This window comes from Acanthochromis polyacanthus, chromosome 7, assembly GCF_021347895.1.
Source record: "Acanthochromis polyacanthus isolate Apoly-LR-REF ecotype Palm Island chromosome 7, KAUST_Apoly_ChrSc, whole genome shotgun sequence".
Classification (NCBI taxonomy): Eukaryota; Metazoa; Chordata; class Actinopteri; family Pomacentridae; genus Acanthochromis; species Acanthochromis polyacanthus.
This window is the reverse complement of record NC_067119.1, coordinates 18,218,108-18,240,467: the sequence shown is the minus strand read 5'-3', so window position 1 is coordinate 18,240,467 and position 22,360 is coordinate 18,218,108. Positions and strand designations below refer to the sequence as shown.

Here is a 22,360-nt window from a genome sequence, read left to right as displayed (position 1 = left end):
GTTCTCCATATGTCTATTAAAAATCTGTTTGCTTTTTTTTTTTTTTAAATAAAATTGGGAAAGTTTTTAAGAAGTGAGAATGTTGGAAGAAAAAAGAAGAGAACTTATTAACATGAGAATAAATCAGGGACGAAAATGCCAGGATGATAACATTGTCTCTTCCATTTCGATTCTGTGCTATTAATATTAAACTAAGACAAATCCCTATTTGGCAGGACTAAATAGTGTTCATCCTTCCTTTCACACAGTCAGTTCTGTTTTTGGTGGGGAACATCAGGAATACAAACTTAACAGAACATCGCCTTGTTTGGTAACACAGTTAGTAAAAGCTGATATGAAAAGGGATTGAAAAAAAACGAGCTGTGCACAAAGGTCAAGTGATTTTTCCTGTTATTTTTCCATCCATCTGCTCGATTTGAAGCTTGAGGCTCAGTGTGTCGGCAGAAGCACCGAAACAAAAGAGCCGGTGGAAGGTCCAGATCTGTTTCTGTGTTTCCTGTGTGTTCTGAATGCAAAATGTGTTTTTGATAGCCAATAGTATGTGCATGGCTAGAAACCATGAATTCATCTGTAATGTGGATGAGCTAACCATTTAAAAGTGCTGCAACTAGAGCAGGATGGGGTTCAAATGCTCCGGTAATATGATTTGTTACAGTATTTAAGTCAATATTAATGATAAATGGATTGATAAAAAGGTAAAGCACAGCATTGCAAGATTCAAAAAACTAATTACAGCCCATTGTTCATTATTCTTGGACATTTTCACAAGTGAATGCAGATTTAAACATCACACAGGTTACCTTTAACCTCAGACTGTGATAATATGTGGATGACCTCAATATGGCCAAATGGTTTCAACTAAATTAAACTGCTTCGTTCTGGTTGCTCCTGCTTTTGTCTTCATTTGACTGTGAGTTTTTATGTAAGATTTGTTCCAGGCAAAGAAAAAAATATGCCATGCTGGAAATATTGAGCTCACAGTGGGAGAGAAGTGGGCAAACAAATGTGCGTTGTTGCCTGTGTTTAGGTAATACGTGACGGGACACAACAACAGCAACCGAACAATTCGATCGCCGGCGTGAAGTGAAGAGGAGCCAAGACGTGTTGCTTAAGCTGCAGGAAAGGGAAGTCACATGTAGGCTGGCCACTAGCAGCTTACGCCACACAGAGAATTTTAATCAGAGATGGAGTTACATTAATATAATGGAGCTGTGTGTTGAATTGAAGCAAGACAATGTCCTTCTTTGTGTCAAACCATAAATGAATATTGATCGGGGAATACACATTATCTGGATCTGGATTCATCAGAGTCTAGATAGATCGCCAAATTACATTTAATATCGCTATGTAGCAACTGTTTTGAGCTAAAATTATGAACAAAAGGTGCTATAAGGAAGCTAATCGAGTGAAAAATAACACACATCCACGATTTTCCCCAAACACGAAGCTCATGTTGTTCTGCCTTCTCTTTTGCACTGTTAGTCTTCATGTATACACAGGTAAAATACTTAAAATGCATAGTTTCTCTGCTTGTGTTGTAGATAAATACTTAGTACAGGTTGTTTTGCATCAAACTGACCTATTTTCAAAGCACAACAGAACAATGCTGTAGCCACAAAGACGTCACAAAACAAACAGAACCTCCTGAAACAGTCAAACCTTGTGTCCTGGCTCGTGATTGAAAGGCCCTACAGATTCCTGTCCAGTAATGACACGGTTTAAAAATACAATAAATTCTTTGTGTGAAGACCATTCCTATACTGAGCAATGTATTTCTGTGGCTTTATGTGTGCTGCAGTTTAAAAATTCTTTACAGTGTGGCACAAAATCCACTTTCTTGGGTTCCAAACTGCTGTGTGAGTTTTTGTGGTTTTCTTGCTGTGTTTCCAACGTTTCAAAATAGGTAGACTGAATTAAAATGAAGAGCTGTGGTTAAGTAAAGACAAACAAGGCCATTTACAAGCTTGCCTCCTTGAATTCCAGTCTTAAATGTTGAGACAATGCTTACTGTTGACATTGTTTTCATGTTCTGGGAAATACAGTCTTTTTGCCAGAGCTTTGTCCATGCCTGCTGAATGAATTCGGAAGCTTTCTCATCGCTGATCCTTGTGATTTGTCAACTGTGACAAATCAGCTGTGGCTGTTTGGTAATCTACATTTCTATCTTTGTGCATAAAACAGCGCTGTCTCTCCTGTGTTACCATGTGAGGTAGAAAAATTTATTTTGCTCCAATTCTGGTGCTTGACTGAAACCATAATCTTTATTTGTGGCATTCTTCCTCTTCCTCCATTAAGTTTGGCACATTGAATAAATATCCAGTAGGAAAACTAATCAGTTTTCCAACTGAATATATGTGAGCTGAGCAAATTACAATGATTTGTAGGAAGATTTTTGCCAAACTGAAATAAATTGATGCAGAAATTATGAAAATCTGGAATAGTGGTTGAACATTGATGCCAACTTTATCTTGAAAAATCGGGAAACCAGGCAAAATGCAGTGTTTATTTGGTATCTACTCTGATTTTTCTAGGAACAATATAGCCTATATCTATTTATTTACAGTGATTTTTGAATTCTGTGTTGGTCTGAAGATCAGATTGGGAAAATAGGTTAAATTGTTTCTCAGTTTTGATCTTTGTTGTTTGAAAATGTATAAGCAGCACTGTGGTCCTGGCTTGTATGAATCCAAGGTGTCCTGTAAGCACGCAAGCTAGGCATAATTGCAGACATAATGGGGCTAACTATAAAAAAATTCATTCATCCATGTAATTGTAGACTGATGTGGAAAATACACAGAATGATTGTGATGAAATATCAAGGACAATAGCTCCTATATGAAGTGGTTTAGAAACTTAAACACACCCTTTCTGATGTCTGAACTGAGTCCATTCCCTGACTAAAATGTCAATCAAGCACTACCATTCATTATAAACCATAACAAAACTTTGTCCAGCAAGGTATTTAATCAGCAGGCTGTTAAATTAGCATTAATTGTCAACTCACTGACAGGCAGCTGTTACAGTGTTCCATTTACATAATACATGATGCAAATGGCAGATTTTTTCATTCAGCTCGATTTGCATATTTCATCATCATTTAATGGGGAGAGACTACAAGCCTGGAAATATGCACATTCCAAATACCTACAATCAGTCTTTTTTCATATAACAAATGGTGCACCTTGATACTCCTCTTGAGGACCGTTAATTTTAAGTCTGAGGGGATTATTTAAAGGGAATATTAAGGCTTCCGTATGCTTTGTTTGTGTGTGCTCTCGGTCAGGCTTGTTCCTGCTTCTCATTTTAACTCCACACAGGTGCACAAATTTGTATTATTTGCCCTCACAGTTAGCAGTAAGCATCAACCTACAGCTTTAAATGGACCTTCAGACACATATGCTGACACAGATCACAGCATTTTACTACAGTCTACAGTCAGTTTTCTACCACGTTCCAAATTTAGTCAGTACTAACTACATTTTATACAGTGGAGGAACAATGTGATCATCCTGTGGTGAAACTCAATAGATACTATGTACATTCACAATCCACAGTTACATAGTGTATTTCACTGAATGCACCTCTTTTGAAATGCTGTTCAGACATATAAGGTGTTTAAATTGTGACTGGATTTATCATAAATTCAAACTCTCATCAGTAAAACCATCTTATTTATAGTTTTTTGAGGCCAACACAAATAAAATGACAAATAAATTATAAAAATTTAGATAGAACATTTGCAAAATGCCCGTTTTAGGGGATAAAACTGAAGCATATGAGGTGATCAAATGATCAAATAGGAGAAATCATGTTGCTTTTTTTTCTTTTTCTCATGTGAAAACAAAAGATACAAAGCAACTCAACTTAAAGGCTGAAGTCCACGGTGTTGTGGTTCATTTCAGATGACAGTAACAGACTGTCATGCATAGTTTCTAAGGATTTGGACTCCGTCACCGTGTCAACATCAGACTTCCATGTGACTAATATCTGAGAGTAAACTAAAGAAGGTAAAAACAAATACTTTGTGCAGCTGACATCTTTACCGTTGCAAACTAGACGCCTTTAAAAAACTGACATCAATCAGACTTTAGAAAAAGTATCTGTCTACAGACTGATAACACATCACAAACAAGAATACAAATGCCAACAAACAACAAAAAACAACAAAAACCTTCTAGGGCCAAAACCAAAAATCATCTATAAAGACGTTTATCTCTGCTAGCTGTTCTAGTTCAGGTTCGTGATGAGTCTTGATCTCTTGGATCACTTGGTTCTTCCAGCAATCAAATAAGGATTTACAGTAGAAAAAATAAAGATACAATTGGAATCATCCCATGAAAAAGTCCTTCAGAAGGTTATTCAAAGACTCACAATACACCCACAATGCTAAGCTTTTTTCTCTGCTTTCACAGAGTGCTTGTGCTTTATAATATCCTCTGATGACCTGTGGTCCTGTTTGCTGCAGCTGCAAATCGAAGCTGTTAATCCAGAGGAATTCATCACGTGAACAATAACTGTAAACCTTACAAGTTGGCAGGTGAAACAACTTACAAACTTCTTGCAACTCAAACAATATTGTATTTTTTTTCGCAGTTTGCGTTTAAATCATGTTAGGTCTGAATTAGTATATTCAGCGACAAAAAAAAAAACCTTTTTGTTTTTACTGATTTGGTGCTGGTATGTCAGACGGTCCAGCTGGTAAATGGTACTGAATGTGGACCTTGTTGTGTTGAAGCTGTTCTCTAGTTGGAGCAGGTGTTGATGTTCTTGCCGTCAGCAGCGTCCTCCACCAGCGCTAAGTGATAGTCAGTGGAGAGTGTCAAGTGGGACACGCAGCCCACCAGGCCTCCAATGTATTGTCTGTTTGTGTGAAGAGCTATTTCTTTCATGCCACCTTTAGGTGAAGAATATAAAGAAAGCAGTGGGAGAAGCTCAAAAAGCAGATATAAAAATTATGCATTGACTTACATTAGATACAGTAAATTGTACTTTATGGGATTGTGACATGTTAGTCCCACCTACCGACATATAAAGGTCCATTGATGTTAAGTTGTCTCATCTTGCCAGGTGACCTGCCTGTCTTTGCTCCATAGTCATCAACAGTCAGCTTCCCGGACTGACCGTCCCTGAACACATATGTGATAATAATCAACAACGTGGTAAACTTTCTGTTATGTAAAAACAATAAAATCCTCTAAAGGTTGTCCTTTGAGTTTTCTATTCTTCAAATGGATTGAAAATTAATGTGTGTTTGATAAAGTACTGCAGGAGGCAAAATGAACTCTTCTTAAAGTTGAACTTGCCAATATTGTTACATTAACAAGAGATCAAATGACTACATGTAATGTTTAAAGAGTTGCAGATATCAACATATCTTTAGCTCCATGGAACATTTAAACCCTCTGAGAGCCCAAATCTGCCAGGAGGTCTGAAAGGCATTTTATCTTTAAAACAAACAAACAAACAAAAGCCAAAATACAGCTCTTATCAGAACTGAAAACTGTAAAAGAAGAAAGGATTTTCAACTTTCCAAATGAATTGTAATTCCAATTCCGACTCATCTGGTATGTGGAGTTCTGTTAGAAAACTTAACCAAATGCCAGAAATCGTGACATTTTAGCACAGTTTTCAAAAAATGGTTTAAACAAACCAGATTCTGTAACCTAAATCTCAGATGCAACCAACAGTAATGTCACCAGAATTCAGCGGCTTAATAAGCTGAACTGGACTGAACTGCAGTCAGTGTTCACACAAAGCAGCTAAAAGAGAAGAACAAATTAAAAATGTAAATAGAAAAATATCCATAGTATGTAGGGTCATTATTATTTTTCAGTATTGTAACACCTAAAAAAAATGTTGTATAAACTGATACATTGACTTTTTTTTCAATTTTGAAAAATAATCAAAGATATTCAAGTATTGTTTTTTTTCTTTTGGGGGGATTTATGGCATTATAACTTTGTCATGCATCACAGTGAGTAAAAATACCACAAAACCAAAAAAAAAAAATTTCCAGGAACTGCATTGGGTTGATATTATTAATTATTATATAAATACATAAATATATTTTAGTTTTATGGCAACTTTACAGTTTATCTCTGCACTCACTTATGTCTACTAGGTGTGTAAATATGCAACTATTTGCTGACGTGCTCTCCATACCAACTTCATGAGGTGTTAATGAGGTACTGTATGTCAGTGTTGAGGTTTAATGTCTTTGTTGAGACAAATGAAAGCAAACCATAGTGTCAGATGTGTTGCAGCATCTCTTTCACAGAATTTCCAAACAAAGACAATTTATTAGAGCTTACCTCACAGCCTTGACTCTGTGCCATTTTCCGTCACTAAAAGTCCCGTTGACAACAACGTTAGCCACACCGCTGCCCAGGTTATAACTAGAAGATGATGGAAATGCATATGAGGAATTTAGCTTGCAGCAGGTGCATTGGATTCACATTTGAGTGGTACAGCCCAGATAAATTGTGGTTCTTTTTGAGGTCATGATCCTGCCTCGGACATTGTGTCTTATTTTAGCTCTGCCACTACTGGGAGCTTAAACTCCCTACCTGCTCTCAGAAGAAAAACCACAAAGAACTCACACCTTGACTATAAAAGTTTCATTATAACTTAGATATATTTCAACAAGAATGGTTGGAAGCTTACACCATGCTGTCCTTTATATTTTACACAAACAAGTAAACACCTAAAGATTAGAGCACCATCCTGAAGCCCCAAGGAGAGGAAGTCGCTGTTGGGTCTCATTGGACTGTCTCCTCGCCAGAGCAACAAGCCGTCTTTTGCTGTGCTCTTAAAGCGCATGAAAAGGTTTGTCCTGGATCCAGACACTCTGAAAAAAAAAAAAACAGGGAAATATTCATGCTGGACAAGTAATGCAAGAACATCACAATATAAGTTAGTGTTGTAAGAATACCAAGCATAATTTATTATTTTTTGCCTTTTCTTCTCAGCAAATAAACTATATATATATATATATATATATATATATATATATATATATATATATATATATATATATGTCAGGGTAGAGACTGCGATTTGGTAGAATTGGAGTTTCTACCAGTAGAGATTGCGATTGTAATCTCTACCAGTAGAGATGGAACTTTAAATCTGACCCCTGACCCTAACTTTAACTGACCCTGACCTTTTAATCTAACCCCTGCCCTGACCCCTGACCCTAACCTTAAAAGTTTAACCTTAGCCCTGGCAAATCTCTACTGGTAGGATTGGAGTTTCTACCAAATTGCAGTCTCTACCCTGACATATACATAGCGAGTGTGTATGTGTATACTTTTTATTTTGCATGTACAGAACGTCCTTATCATACTATTAAGAATCAGTATGAGAATAATTTAACATATCAAGCATGTTAATTTACATACAGGTCACTACCAACCTTTTAAGTATATCTCTGTTTTCATAAGTCAAGTAACTTCGGCCAATGAACTGTGGAATCTCGATGGCTTCAGTCACAGCTGGGCAGAGAAAAAAAATTATAATTTCATCCCATCACAAGGTGGCAGCAACAGCATTTATCTAGAGTCTACAGCTGAGCTATAGGACTAAATTTTTATTTTATACATTTAGAAATATACAAAAAGGAAAAATGATTGTGTATTTCCAAATGTAACAACAGATAATTATAATGTGCAGATTGTTGCTATCTGATTTGTGAATTCACAGAAGAAAACTTACTGTTCAAACAGTAATTTCCACACTCTGCTCAATGGAAGCATTAAATAAGAGAAGACAGGTTGTCCAAAATATTATTTCACATGACATTACATGAGAAACAAACACATTTACCCCTACAGAGGGAAGATATCATGCCAAAGGTTAAAAGATAAATAAAGTATTGAACACAAACCTAATGCATCATATGCTCCTCTTCTTTGCTTGCTCAAACCACTAAGTGTGTCTTAGATATTGTTTATTGTACAAAAGAATTATATTTATTTCTTATCTTCAAAAGTAGCCTAATTTTTTCCCACTCTTTTTATCAACAGTGTGTGAACAACACATTCCTTTCATAATGTGATACCATTTGATAGTTTCTAATCACAGAGCAACAAAATGAGAAATGCTCTGCTACCAGACTCCTCTAAACCTTTGTGCAGGTAATTGTCGGAGCGAAAATCACTAAACTTGCACTCTATTAAAATCTATGACGACAAGGAAAAATGACACTAAAATGGAGGCATTTCATATGAAGGAGAGTCATTCTTTCAGCAACTGACCTTTCTGGCAGTGCCTCCCATCATACCCTAGAGGGCAGTCACACTCATATCCATCCCACTTGGGCCTGCAGGTCCCTCCATTGGCGCAGGGACTTTCCACACATGGATGCACTGAATTTGCTACATTAACTCCACCAGCAGAGCCAGTAGTTATTGGGATGGTGCGGTCATTGAGTATCAGCTGGGGAGGAAAAACGCAACAGACAGAGAGGAGGACAAGAAAGAGGAAGAGAAAGTGAAGGACTTTTGTGATGTGAAAGGTTTGTAATTATATTGTTAGTACTGCTCATTTAACAAACAGATCTGTGAAAAATACTTTTTTCCATACTTTTTCTGTTAATCATCACTAACTGTATCTAATTTTTCTAATTTTAGAAATGTATTTACAGCAGTGCAGTACTAAAATTAAAATACATCAAAAATTATAATCATCCTCCAAAATATAATTTAAATTAAATAGTAAAATATTTTCTGTGGCTATCACAGCTACAGGTTATTTTACATTATACATGAAACTTTACAGTATATTTTTTGTAATGGTAATGTCAGTTTTGTATATTGCAAAATATGGAGAGAAATTGCAAACAAAAAAGGAAAAATTCTGCAGGACTAGAGTGTACAGTATATATGTTGATTATTTATGGTTATTTTTAGGTTGTTGACTTGTGCAACTGAAAGATGTATCAAGATGGACTTGAAATTAAATGAATGAGAAATGATCTTTGTGCAATAACTATCACAAAACACTAACATTATATTTAAATACTGATGTTAGACTGTGTAGAAGCTTTAACCTTTTGAATAATTCCAGTGAAGGGCGTCTTTACACCTGCTGTCCTCTTGGTTTTATCGTATTCTGGCACTCCGCCAATATACAGAGGTGAGCTGCAGTTGATCTGAGTGAAAGCTCCCTGCAAAGTAAACACGACAGAGAGGTTAATTATGTCAACCATTGAGAGAAAAATCTAGTTATTCCATAAAAATGAACGTGTTTGCCCATAATATAATTCTTGTCTTGGTCAAGAAATCATATGTTTAACCAAGGATCGCATAATTTCCCCTCCCAATGCACTTTGCGTTTTAATCAAGTTAACTCATGGAAGATGAAGAAACAACAAATCATACAATGCCAAAATTTTCCCATTTTCATCTTAGAAACTCACTGTAAAAACTGTGTTTTCTGCTATATAGGGTGAGAACATGATGATGTTAAAAGGTCAGAACTGTCATTGAATTGTCATGAAGCCACAGCAAGGCAACAGCAACACATGAACATGTACATTATGAAGGTTTTTGATTTCTTCTAAGAATCTGTGCAATATCAGTATTTCTCCTCATGGGAGAATCTGTGCATTATTACCAATACTTATGTATGTATATTTCTTGTTCATAACAATTTTCTACTGATGTTCCCTACATACTTGCACTACCCCCCTTTGCTACTGCAATACCGCAAATTTCTGCATTGTGGGATTAAAAAAGGCTTATCTATCACTTAAGATAGATGAGCACAGGGCAATATGACATTTTCTCTGGAGTTGGAGGACCAAACTACGGCTAAAAGATGAGTGTTTTATATTCAAAAAGGTGACTTTGAAAGGACAGCCACATTGCTTTGACTGAAAGTAAGTAAAATTATTTATGTAGCTCTCAGAACCAAATGGATGCATGTGAAGGCTCAGCTGTTGCTTTTTTTGTGAAGTTTTTCTGTCCTCTTAAAAAAATGTCATAATACAGTTTTCAAGCTTCACATATGGATTTAAAATACCTCTGCAACTCCTTCCATCGGCTTCTGGCTATCCACCTGTAGGATGCCACTCTTTGCTGTGCGAGATACCCTCAGCTCATGCCATGAGTCCAGACTGATCTGCTCCTCACTCCTGCAGCATGGATCATGACACCGTAAGTGTTTGACAGTCTAGTTAGAAAAGCAACAGGAAAATGAAAGAAACCCAGAACAGATTAAGATTGGATCTATCTTGTACCTTATTACAGCTCCTCCAGAGCCGCAGTCAAACCTGAACTCTACATATCTGTCCACCAGGTTTATAGCCAGGAAGTCTCCGCTGCCTGAGTCATCGCTGTACAGCAGAACCCCGTCAGGCAGCGACGGCCGAAATGTCACCTCAAACTCCATAAAGGACAGATAACTCTGAGAAGACTGAGGCCAAGGGATGGCGGCATACGAAAACACCGTTTCATTGAAGAGCGGCGAGGACAGCGAGAAACCTGAGGAATCGGAGAGAGGACAGGAGACAATAACAGGCAGTCAGAAAGAAAAACAAGAGGAGCCAGCATGAAGGTGATTAAGAGTGAAGAGGAGGAAAAAGAAGGCAGTGAGAACAAGAAAATCAGGAGAAAGGACATGAGGGCGAGGAGAAAAAGTGGAAGGTTATATTGTGTGAAAGCTGATCTGACAGGTAATCAATCCTTCTGCCTCCATGTAAGAAATAATAATCCTCATCTTAACCAATTTTCTTCATATTGCTTTCAACTGTTGAGTAATTACCTTAAAAGATCTATGTGACAATACATGCCAGCCACTGAGTAAGAAGAAACCGCAAAGTGATTTTTATTTTCTACTTACGCAACTGTTCCTTGTAAATAAGACGTGTGTGTTCTGTCTGCAGGTGTGGGAAAAAGCAAAGTGGAGTTGACTCACTCTCTTCGCAAAGTGCTCCTCTGAAGCCGAGCGGACACAAGCAGATGTAGCCATCGGCACGGTTTGCAAAGCAGGCGCCGCCGTTGGTGCAGCTGACCAGATCGCACACACTGTCGCTGCACTCACCTGGGACAAGAGGACAGAATCAGCTTATGTGTCTACAAAGATAACTGAAAAAAAAACGTGCAAACATGTACAAAACAAATGCCATTTCAGTGGGCGCTTTATTATTTCTGCGTATAGTCCAAGAAAGGGGTGTATTCATAAAAGAAACTGCAAAAATACATTTATTTGCAGCATTTTGGTGTGAGATTTTTATCAAGAAGATGTTTTTTTGACTAAGTGAAACTATCTTAAATAGGGAGCGGCTGTAAGTCTGCACTATTCACGTTACCTATGAACTATTGAAGACATGAATACCAAATTCCAAAGAAGTTAGAAAAACAAAACAGTAAATGCTACACTATACATAGCCTAGTTCAATATTGCTTACATTAAATTGGCAGATTACTACAAAATGAGTGCCTAAAATCTCATACGGTTGAATTGTATTTCCAAAACGTATGCTGCTGGCTGGATTTGCTAATGAACCTGAAGGAATACATTCGCTTAATATTTAAGATGGCATATAAAGGTCAAGCAGAAAAACATCCCAGCTGAAAATATTTTTGCAGGATAGAGATGCAGTTTGAAACTTGTGATCCATTCAGCCCTCTCCTGCATAGCTGCCTAATGAAATCGGTGTACAAAGAGCTACTTTTGTACACATTAAATCTAACATTTGAGCGAAAATTATAATTGTAAAGGTAAAAAAAAAGGATTGTTGAGAACATTACGAAAACCAACAGACAATTTAAAGGTATGTAATAGCTGTAACTTATCACAAAACATGCGCAATTTGAAAAAATAAAATTTGTGGATGAAGACCAACCCTTTATCCCCAGGGCCAGGGTGGTGTAACTGCTGCATGAAAAACAGCTTTATCTAGTTGTTTTCAGGATAAATTGAATTACCTGCATCAAATGTTCAAAATTCAGTTCAATTCAATTTTCATTTTAATTTCAATATTCTGACCACATTCATAAAAACATGTTTTGAATGCCTCTGCTAGCCATCAAAAATTCTGCTCACTGCTCCTTATTATTTTGAGGAAAATTGAATTGCCAAACATTTCTTTTCTTATATAAACATGTTTGCTTGCCTTTTTTGTTTATTTCACACACTTTAACCAATGGATGCTAGCTCTCACTTCTTTGAAATACGGTGAAACAACATTAGCACCAGGCTGTGTACTGGGTAAATCTTGCCGTCCAAGTCTAATTGAAGACTCTGTTGATTACTGCTGCTTAAGGGTTCATCTGTTTAACATTGTTAAAAGTCATGTTCCAGTGGCAAAAGAAAAATGACATTCATGACACACACTTTTACACATCTTATATGTTTCCTCACCTATATCGGCCCCACTCAGAGCCCTGCCCAGAGGCCAGGGCCTGATGTCTGTAGCCTTGTTGTTGATGGTCAGACTCTGAATGCAGCCAATAAAACCACGGTTTGTCCCCGTTGCTCTGACCAGCCAATAAGCACTCGGGGATCCACCCACATACAGCGGCGAGCGGAAAGTGATCTTGGTGTACTGACCCTGACAGAGAACAAAATGTACATCAGCTTCAGCCTCTGCAAGCACACTCATATCTGATCCTTGGAAAGCCAATAATGTTTAAAACAGATGCCCCATTATTTGTTGAAAACACTGACATACAACAGGAGAGCTGAGGCTCTTTAATATGCTCTAAATCTCTATTTTAACTTAAAAATGTAAATGTTGTGCTATAGCAATATGTATATGAAACCCTTTATCTTCTGTCTGATAATGTTACCTGTGAGCGTCCGGATATGGGGGTGTCGTTGTCCATACGGAGCCAGCCACTCATGCCATCCCTGAACACAGTCACTGTGTGCCACTGACCGACAACTATACGACTCTCACTGACTATCTGAGCTGCTCCAGTACCGCAGTTAAACCTGCACAGAGAAAAATCAAACGGAACTGTTACAGCTACTGTCATGGACAAACCTCCCTTGATTGCATTCTTGATGTCTTTAACTCCAGTTTCCCTTTTAATGTATTTCATTAAAGGACTATGACATTTTGACGATTGCATTTTTTTATTTTCTCACACTGAGATGGTAAATATGAGACTACAGCTGACAGGCTGGCTTAGCACAAAGACGGAAAACAGACAGAAACTGCCAGCCAGGCAGCAGAATCCACCTGCCTGTTATTTTGTTCTTACTAAACACAGCTGTATTTATATTTCAGCTTTTGTTCAGATTAAATTAACGAGGCTACAGCATGCTAATCAGTCAGTTTTAGAGACAGTGTGAGGTGGATTGTCACCTTTAAAGAGTGAGGTTAGCTGTTTGTTCCTGTCTCCAGGCTAATCCTGGCTTCATATTTAATGAACAGATACCCCCAATCATCTAACTGTCAGCAATGAAGCAATTATGGTACTTCCTAAAATGCTAGACTATTCTATTTACATGTAAAAAAAAAAAAAAGTATTTACATTGTATGTATACTCTCCATTATGGCATTTCACTGGAGATAAATGGTGCTTCGAATGATTCAAGTTGTCAAATTTTGTCTACTGTGCAGTTAATTTCTGTAGCAAAGCATCAAAACACAACTCATCTTGCATCAGCTACTGGTTTCATGTTAATATTTAGCTCTTTTTTGGCTGTAATGCTTTTAAATAATTGCAAGCTTTGTTCCTTAAGCTCTTTGTTTTTACAAAACCCCGTGTTTTGGTTTCAACCAATGGTATGTTATAGCTAGCATTGTACTGAAGTATGATTTATGTTTTTTACTTGGCCGTTGGTAGTTAGCTACTAATAATTTCTCTGCCAAACCTTTGAAAGTTTAAACTGATAAGTGATACATGTTGTGCATGCAGAGTATGAGTCACTGTCTTCCGCACCTGTAGTGAAGTTTGCCTCGAACCAAAGCCAAAGAGGTAAAATCTCCACGGCCATGTTCATTCTCTCCACAGTATAGCAGCAAGCCGTCCTCAGAGTCTGTCTGCACCACACAGAAACTGTCTCAAAGACGTTTTATCACTGACAAGATTTTTTAAAAAACCTAAGTTTTTAAAAAAAGACAATGTCTTACCTTGAATTCCAAAGTGATCTGAAAGGTCTGGTAAGAGTTTTTCAAGGGTTCAAAGGTCATATGAGAGTAACCATAGAACCTGGGAAAGTTCACAGACACCACTGAAAAAGAAGAAAAGATTAACTCATGATATATTTATAGCAGCAGTGGAGGTGGACTGGAAGTTAAAAGCGTCACATATTTGCCGCTTTAATGAAGAACTACCGTATCACATCCCTTTCATTTTTAAAACGTGAGCGTAAGCCAGCAGTTTTGTTTTAAATCTTCTTTTTAACCTCACTCACTTAAAAATCTATGCAAAGTGAAAGAGAAATGCAGCTGTGCTTCTCACCCTCAGTACAAGTGTCTCCTCTTCGTCCGAGGTTACAGTGGCAGCGAGAACCTCCACCGTCATAATCGCTGAGGCAGAAACTGTCTGGAGGACACACAGTATCGTCGCAGGTCAGATCGTAGACGCGAGGAACCTCACCCTTCCAGGGCGACATGGTCGGAGTGGCTGTTGTGGTGGATAAAGGGATGCTGAGGAGGAAGACAGGCAGGTGTAATTAGTTTAATCTTTTAAGGCAAGTTCCTGGTCAATGTTTTAGCTGATTACTGTATTTCACTTTCTGCTGCAATTTTATCAGGAATTTTCTACGCTGTCCATTCTGTACTCAGGTTTTTTAAAAGATGACATTTGATTTTAAATTGATCCATACACTTGGAGATTCTTTTTGTCCTCTGTGGTTTCTGGCAGCAAAAGGCAAAATTTTCACTCAAATGCAACAGAGGGGTAGTTAGGACAGCATTTGCTCCAGTTAATGGCACACTGTGTATTACAACCAGACTGGCCACTTCAACTGATGTGACATTTCACTGCTTCAACCATTACACTTATCAAATAATTAAGCTAAAGAAAAAGAAAAGTCAGTTGTAGGTGGCTTTTAGGAAAAGGCAGACAGCCAGGAGAGATGGCTATCTAGCAGTCAAAGAGGAAGAAGAACCGCAATAACAACTGAGATTTTTTTTTCAGATAAAGAACTAAAAACCCCTTCCTGGCTTCCCTGTTTTTTTTCATCTATAAATGTTCACCTTTGCTTTTAAGGTGTAGGCCACTACTGCCTCTTAACTGAAAACTTGACAAACTTTACCAGATTTATCGTTTAAATAGCCATTCAGTTAAATAATTTTGAATTTTAAGCTATATGTTCTGACCTGGTGGTGGTAAGTGTGGTGGTAGATGGAGTGTCAGGAGTGCTGCTGCGCTCTGAAGTGACTGAGAAAACCAGATCTGTGAAGTCTGGTAAGATGGACGAGGTGGTGGTTGAAAGTGGCGGGGTGGTAACACTAGGAGGAGCGATAGTGTTCATACGGTAAACAACGTTTCGACCAGATGGTGGACCAGCATGTGATCGGAGTTGGGACTTCCTGTTGTCCTGACTGATACCTGGGAATGGCTTCAACTAGGAAACAGAAAAGAGTAACATTTTAGACATAACATAATAGTGCAATTTGAAGTTTTTGTGTTCAGCAGGTCATATAAACTCTACGTCCTCCTGAATTCTATTTGTGAGACTAAATAAAGTCGAGCCAGCCTGGCTTGTTAAACCCACCTCTTCAATAAAGATATCATAATCAGAGTCGTCAATATCAAATCCATCTTCATCTTTGTTCCTGGAGTCTGTGATGTAACTTCCATAATCACCACTGCCAACATCTGATGCACCTGTTACAAATATGATTGATGAGTGTTACATGACCTTTACGACATGCTGATCAAAGAAATACATGATGACTTCAGTAAATGAAAGGAAAAACATTTCCATGACCAGCTGAATGGTAAAATTCAAGTCAAAAGGTAAACTCACCAAATGATCATAGTTAGAAAACAAGAAATATGGGAGTGACACTGCAAATGTAGAGTAAATTTGCATTAAATTTGTTTATTATGTATATTCATTCATAAATTAATTAATTCAATTCATTCCTAAAAATTCACTTTCATTGACGTGTCAGGCAAGGTGTCCAGTTTGGATAGAAAGGGATTGTATCAGGTGTATCAGCTGAATTCCTTCAGCTCTATTAAGCATACACTTTATTTCAATAATTTCATTCCCTTTTCTGCATGTTTCTTTTTAAATGAGCATATGACAGGTTAGGCTGCACAGAATTTAACACTGGCATTTTATAGGACCACCAGTGGTGCAAGTCTGGACTTTCCCTCTGTATTACATTTGCAGTATTACTACCATGCATGACAGTGATATTTCACGTACACCAGGGCAGTGGTGACAATGAACATGACCCAAACAACAAACAATAATGACTGCAGGGGAGGCAGAAGAATGATGGGATTTTCTGTGGTGGATTTAGTGTGGTCATAGGAGCCAATTCTGTGGGTTTTCCGGGAGCTTGTGCACCCCACAGGAATTGCTATTGTTTACTGTGTGTTGCACAATTGTGTCTTACATTATTGTGTGTTATTGTGCTATATTATCCCAATAGAGCACTTTGCTAACAGAGTTTAGGCTTAATTGTGATTCCAAGAATTTCCAAAAGCAGAACTCAGGATTCAGCAATCAGGTTCCTCCCTCTGTGGAACCAGCTCCGAGGTTGCGTTCAGCAGGCAGACTCTACCTTTAAGACATTCCTTTTGACAAAGTTTATAATTTGGGCTAGCTCAGCTGACCCTAAATGTAACTCCTCTGGGACGTCCCATGATGCACTCAGCACCTCTCCTTTTCTCTCCTCTCCTCCTTTTCACTCTCCATACATTAATATACCCCCATTGCATGCCACTAACTTTGTGTCTTCTCTCTCCTGTGTTTTTTTTTTGTTCTCTCTGCAGGTATTTCTGACTGTGCAGCTACACGTTTCTGATCTGCATTTATTGGCCTCACCAACCTTCCCAGTGTGTATTACTGTCTTATGCATCATTTGTTTGTCTCTTCTCTCTCTCCTTTACCCCCACCCTAACCAGTAGAGGCAGATGAACGCCCTCTCTGAACCTGGTTCTACCGCACATTTCTTCCTGTTAAAGATGAGTTTTTTTCTTCCCACTGTTGCCAAAGAGCTGCTCAAAGAGAATCTTTAGATTTGTTGGATTTCGTTCGATAATATTGCAAAGACTTCACTTGGCTGTGACTTATGCCACCAATGGATGCTATTTAAACAGAACTGCATTGAACTGAATTGAAAAGCTCTCCCTCCCTGCCTCCCACCATTCAGTTTTCACTTCAATCGACATTTAAGGTTGCGACCTTGTTGGCTCAACGTCACACAGTCACAGAGAAACCAATCAAAAGTGCCTAACTGGCTTTTATATCATCAAAGCTGTCACAAAGGTAACTAATGTAAGACACATGCCATCGATGTCCAGTTTAAACATTCTGGAAAAAGACGTGTTACATATGTGCTGATTAACTGTGCCAGTTTCTTTATTTGACATTTTACTTGCTTGGTAGCAGAGGGAATTTAGTTTTTATTTGCACTGATGTGGTTGTTGGCTAATAGAGTGGCATCTGTCTCTGCACAGTTTGAAGCTTCCAGCATTACACTGAAAACATTGATTGGGAAGAAGTAGAACTGGAACCTATCAGTGTTTCCCTGTAACAAATGATAATGGAGTGGCAAATGTGATTACATTGAACTGACAATGATGATGAAGATGATGATAATTTGACAGCAGTAATCCAGCTGCCAGTGAGTCTACCTGTTAGTCTGTAACCAGGCTGCTGCACCACATACTGGAAAGTGTCTCCTCGATGCAGAAAAGCACCATAGGGAGCTCATAATGTGCAAAGAGAAAACCAGGCAGTGAAAACCATGAACATGATCTGAAATTTACTGCTACAATTGATGTTATTTTTTCGCCAGCCACATTAATGAATTAATGTTAGCCATAAGTGTTTAAGGTTATGAACTTATTAAATGAGTAATGCAGTAATTAAAGACAATATCTGATCAACTATTAAAGCAAGTTATTTTATACTGATATTTTGCATGTCTTCCTAAGCATGACAAAGATGTTCATGATTTCTTGTCTACACACTACGGCATGAAAAACTACAAAAACAGTTAGGTGCATGTTCAACCTAAGATATCCCCTCCCATCCACCTCACCCTGAGAAAGCTTAATCTTAGCTTACATAACAATCCCCCTCCCTCTTGCCCCCTTGCTCTTCTGCCTCCTTAAATGTATAAACAGATCAAATCCTGGAAGTTTAAAAATATAACATATTCCAGGAGTCTTGCTGTGGAGCGATACCAGAAATGTATTTAAACAATTCATTTATTGAATATATTGTCCACAAAACTTGACTTTTAAGCTTGAAGGGATGCCAAGATTTAATTAGCACAGCCTAATAACAGTAAATCCTGAATACCAAGTGGTGGCATACAGGGAGGGGGGAAGATGCCCAAAAAAACCCTTGGCAAACTAATCTGCTGTTGTGTAACAATCCCCCTCAATCCATACCTCCCTGTTTCTAACCAGCACACACACACACACACACACACACACATGCACACACGCGCACACACACACACGAACTGTCACAGAGAGAGCGACAAGAAAAGTATGTCAGTCAGTCAAGCCCACCCCTGCTGTTCGCTCAAGCAGTGGTGCATTGTGTGCATCCATTAGGAGTGTGGATGGGCAGAGAAGGGGTCTGGCATCCCGTCCTTAATCCTGTCTGATGAGACTCGGACGTAACCCGCTTTTATCCCCTGCTGAGAAACCACGCTTCCTCATCTCTTCATCGCTGTCAGTCTGCCTCTCTGTGTCTCTCCAACTGGCTCCTTTCTTCTTATTTCATGTGGCTTTCATTGACATCATTCTTATTAACATCTTTCTACCACAACCTCTCCTTCTGTATCTGTCGGTCCAGAACAGTCTCTCTGCCTCTTGTAGGACTTGGAACACTTAATTCGATCAGAGCAGTTTACACTGACAGCTGAGCTAACATAGCGTGTAAAGCTGCATGATGCCATTAACTCTGGATAATGTGATTGTGTTTACATGGCTGTTTAATTTCAAGAGTTATCATACTCTTAAATCCTCATGTGCGCGCACACATACACACACACAAACACAACACACACACACACACACACACACACACACACACACACACACACACATAAATACACAAATATCTACACAAAAGTGCTCACAAACAGAAGTATGTATGAATGTGAATGTCACTGTTCCATTAGACATTATTGCTGCATGCACAGTTTGTGTATTTGTGTGTCTGCCGCACACCTGTGTGAATGCCTGTGTTTTAATATCAATCAGTCTTGACCATCCCCCCACGTACATCAAAAATAATAATGTAAATGACTGTTGCTCTACATCTGCATCATCCAAGGCTCCAGTGACAAAAGCCCACTGACACACTGCCAGGTGCTGTCCTACATTCACTGCACTCTGTTAAAACCTTACCAGTGAGAATGAATAGAAAATACACTGTCTATTCTATTTATATTTACTCCAATGTTTGTATGATATTGGTATTATAATATGAGGAGGTTCTGTGAGTCTCTTAAAGACCAAAATGTAAGAAAAAAATAAATAAAATTTCACAAATTCTGGAAAAAATGCATAACAAATAGCAAGACTTCAGGAAAAAAAAAAACAAATCCGTGTAATTTCATGCAGTGGCACTTCAAATCACTCTAAATCAGCTTCACTGAGACCAAATCTGGTAAGTGGAAATAGTAAAAGTGTGATTTATATAAAAGTCCCTCTCATATGTGTTGGTTTTCTGTACAAACTAGCCTGTCTCACAGAAATTCAGTTCCTATACAATTAAATTGGAAATAAATTCTCTCTCTCTTTTTTTTATTTTAGAGAAATTTATTTTCTCTCGGAAAGATGTAGTCAGAAACGTTTCAATTTAATAAGGGTTTAAAAAGTCCACATTAGAAGGTTGAGGCATCAATCCAAAGAACAAAACTTTTATACAGAAGACTGGAGTTTCTGTCTCCAAACTCCAGACGATTATTCTTAGAGAAGGGTTTTTCTTCACTTGCTGCATGGTTAGGTTTAGGAATCAAAGTTATGTGGAAAATATCACACTTGGGGTAAAAATACAATCCTATTCACACCATGTTTGAAGTTTATACGTAGATATTTGATTGTAAAGCAATAGAATCTAAACAAAAAATCCAGAAAATCACAAAGTATGACTTTAAAAAAATATATATATATATTGCATTTTATTGCATGAAATAAGTATTTGATCACCTACCAACCAGCAGGAATTCTGGCTCTCACAGATTTGTTAGTTTGTCTTTAAGAAGCCCTCCTAGTCTCCACTTATAACCTGTATTATTTGCACCTGTTTGAACTCATTACCTGTATAAAAGACACCTGTCCACACACTCAATGAATCAGACTCCAACCACTCCACCATGGGCAAGACCAAAGAGCTGTCTAAGGAGTGGCTTGGTGAGAAGACAACAACTGTTGGCACAATTATTAGAAAATGGAAGAAACTCAAGATGACTGTCAGTCTCCCTCAGTCTGGGGCTCAATGCAAGATCTCGCCTCATGGAGTATCAATGAGAATGAGAAAGGTGAGGGATCAGCCCAGAACTACACAGAGGACCTGGTCAATGACCTGAAGAGACCTAGGACCACAGTCACAAAGGTTATCATTAGTAACACACTACACCATCATGAATTAAAATCCTTCAGCGCTTGAAAGGTCCCTTTGCTCAAGCCAGTGTATGTCCAGACCCATCTGAAGTTTGCCAATGACCATCTGGATGATCCAGAGGAGGCATGGGAAAAGGTCTCATGGTCAGATGAGACCAAAATAAAACTTTTTGGTATAGGATGAGTACAATCCCAAGAAAACTACCCCAACCGTGAAGCATGGGAGTGGAAACATCATGCTTTAGGGGTACTTTTCTGGAAAGTTGACAAGACAAGTGCACCATATTGAGTGGAGAATGGATGGGGTCATGTATCGCGAGATTTTGGGCAACAACGTCCTTCCCTCAGTAAGAGCATTGAAGACTGGTCGTAGCTAGGTCACAGCCATGGCAACTAAGGAGTGACTCCATAAGAAGCATTTTAAGGTGTTGAAGTGGCCAAGCCAGTCTTCAGGCCTGAACCCAGTAGAAAAACTTTGAGGGAGCTGAAACTCTATTTTACCCTGCGACAGCTCCAAAACCTGAAAGATCTGGAGAAGGTCTGTATGGAGGAGTGGCCCGAAATCCCTGCTGCAGTGTTTGCAAACCTGGTCAAGAACTACAAGAAATGTCTGACCTCTGTAACTGTAAACACAGGTTTATATTTCTGCTATATCAAATGCTTATTTCATGCAATAAAATGCAAATTCATTATTTAAAACTCATACATGGGATTTTCTGGATTTTTTGCTTAGATTCTGTCTCTCACAGTGCACCTATGATGAAAATTGCAGAACTCTCCATTCTTTGTGAGTGAGAAAAATTAAAATCGGCGGTGTATCAATTACTTATTTTCCCCACTGTACTTGTGATACGTCACAAACACATGCAATTTAGGAGAAAATATGGGTCCGTCAAATCATGATTGAGAATGCAGTTGAGCTCTGTAGGAACATTATTTTTAGGAACAAATTCTTCTGTTGCTGCATCACTGCTGGAAGAAAACTGCAACAGTCTCCACTTTAACTCTGAGGTTTATACACTGTGGTTGGTAAATGTTTTATTGTGAGGATAACTGGTGATGCAAAAAGTACACATAGTCTGTTTAGTTGTGTGTGGGTGTATTGTTGAAGCTAAACTGAAACGGGTTGTTTTTAAATGTGGTCAAACCTGGGCTAATGAGGAGGCTGAGATGAAGCTTTCCTGGCTGTCAACATCACTCAGACATCAACATTGGGTCTTACCGAGAGTGCGCACAGGGTTGTTGATGTGGCTGGGTGGGCTAACTCCGTGCACGTTAACCGACCTGACAACAAACTGGTACTCTGTTTCTGGGATTAACCCTTTCAGAACCATGGAGTTGGTCTCAATGGGCTCACGAATATACGTCCACTCCGTGTCCATTTCTGGCCTGAGGTAAAAACAATAAACAAGACAAACAGTCATAAACATACACAGACTGGGACCATAATCCTGTAGAAAAAGTGTTTCTATAACTTCTGCATTTTGTATATCTTTTTTTCTTCACTTTCAGAAACTTGGAAAATGATATGTTGTTATGAGGATGTTTTCAAAATTCTGATCTTTTACTTGATTGTGTCCCTCCTGCTGTTGAGAAAATCTATAAGTGATTGCAAAGAGTACAGTTAGGAC

At 38.3% G+C, this 22,360-nt stretch overlaps 1 protein-coding gene across 1 annotated transcript in view; it reads right to left on the bottom strand.

Annotated features, from left to right (window-relative positions):
- Positions 1-1,136: 1,136 nt before the first annotated feature.
- Positions 1,137-22,360, bottom strand: part of LOC110963055 (pikachurin) — a 33,872-nt gene continuing 12,648 nt past the window's right edge. The window contains exons 7-26 of the mRNA XM_051951239.1: positions 21,952-22,118; positions 17,778-17,852; positions 15,679-15,791; positions 15,281-15,528; positions 14,418-14,605; positions 14,087-14,187; positions 13,896-13,996; positions 12,795-12,939; positions 12,367-12,556; positions 10,918-11,043; positions 10,241-10,484; positions 10,024-10,135; positions 9,050-9,166; positions 8,256-8,436; positions 7,714-7,737; positions 7,415-7,493; positions 6,704-6,847; positions 6,312-6,395; positions 5,023-5,126; positions 1,137-4,894 (exon numbers count right to left, since the gene is read on the bottom strand). Coding sequence (XP_051807199.1) covers positions 4,743-4,894; positions 5,023-5,126; positions 6,312-6,395; positions 6,704-6,847; positions 7,415-7,493; positions 7,714-7,737; positions 8,256-8,436; positions 9,050-9,166; positions 10,024-10,135; positions 10,241-10,484; positions 10,918-11,043; positions 12,367-12,556; positions 12,795-12,939; positions 13,896-13,996; positions 14,087-14,187; positions 14,418-14,605; positions 15,281-15,528; positions 15,679-15,791; positions 17,778-17,852; positions 21,952-22,118 — 2,695 coding nt within the window. The 3' untranslated portion in view covers positions 1,137-4,742. The remainder of the gene's footprint in view (positions 4,895-5,022; positions 5,127-6,311; positions 6,396-6,703; positions 6,848-7,414; positions 7,494-7,713; positions 7,738-8,255; positions 8,437-9,049; positions 9,167-10,023; positions 10,136-10,240; positions 10,485-10,917; positions 11,044-12,366; positions 12,557-12,794; positions 12,940-13,895; positions 13,997-14,086; positions 14,188-14,417; positions 14,606-15,280; positions 15,529-15,678; positions 15,792-17,777; positions 17,853-21,951; positions 22,119-22,360) is intronic.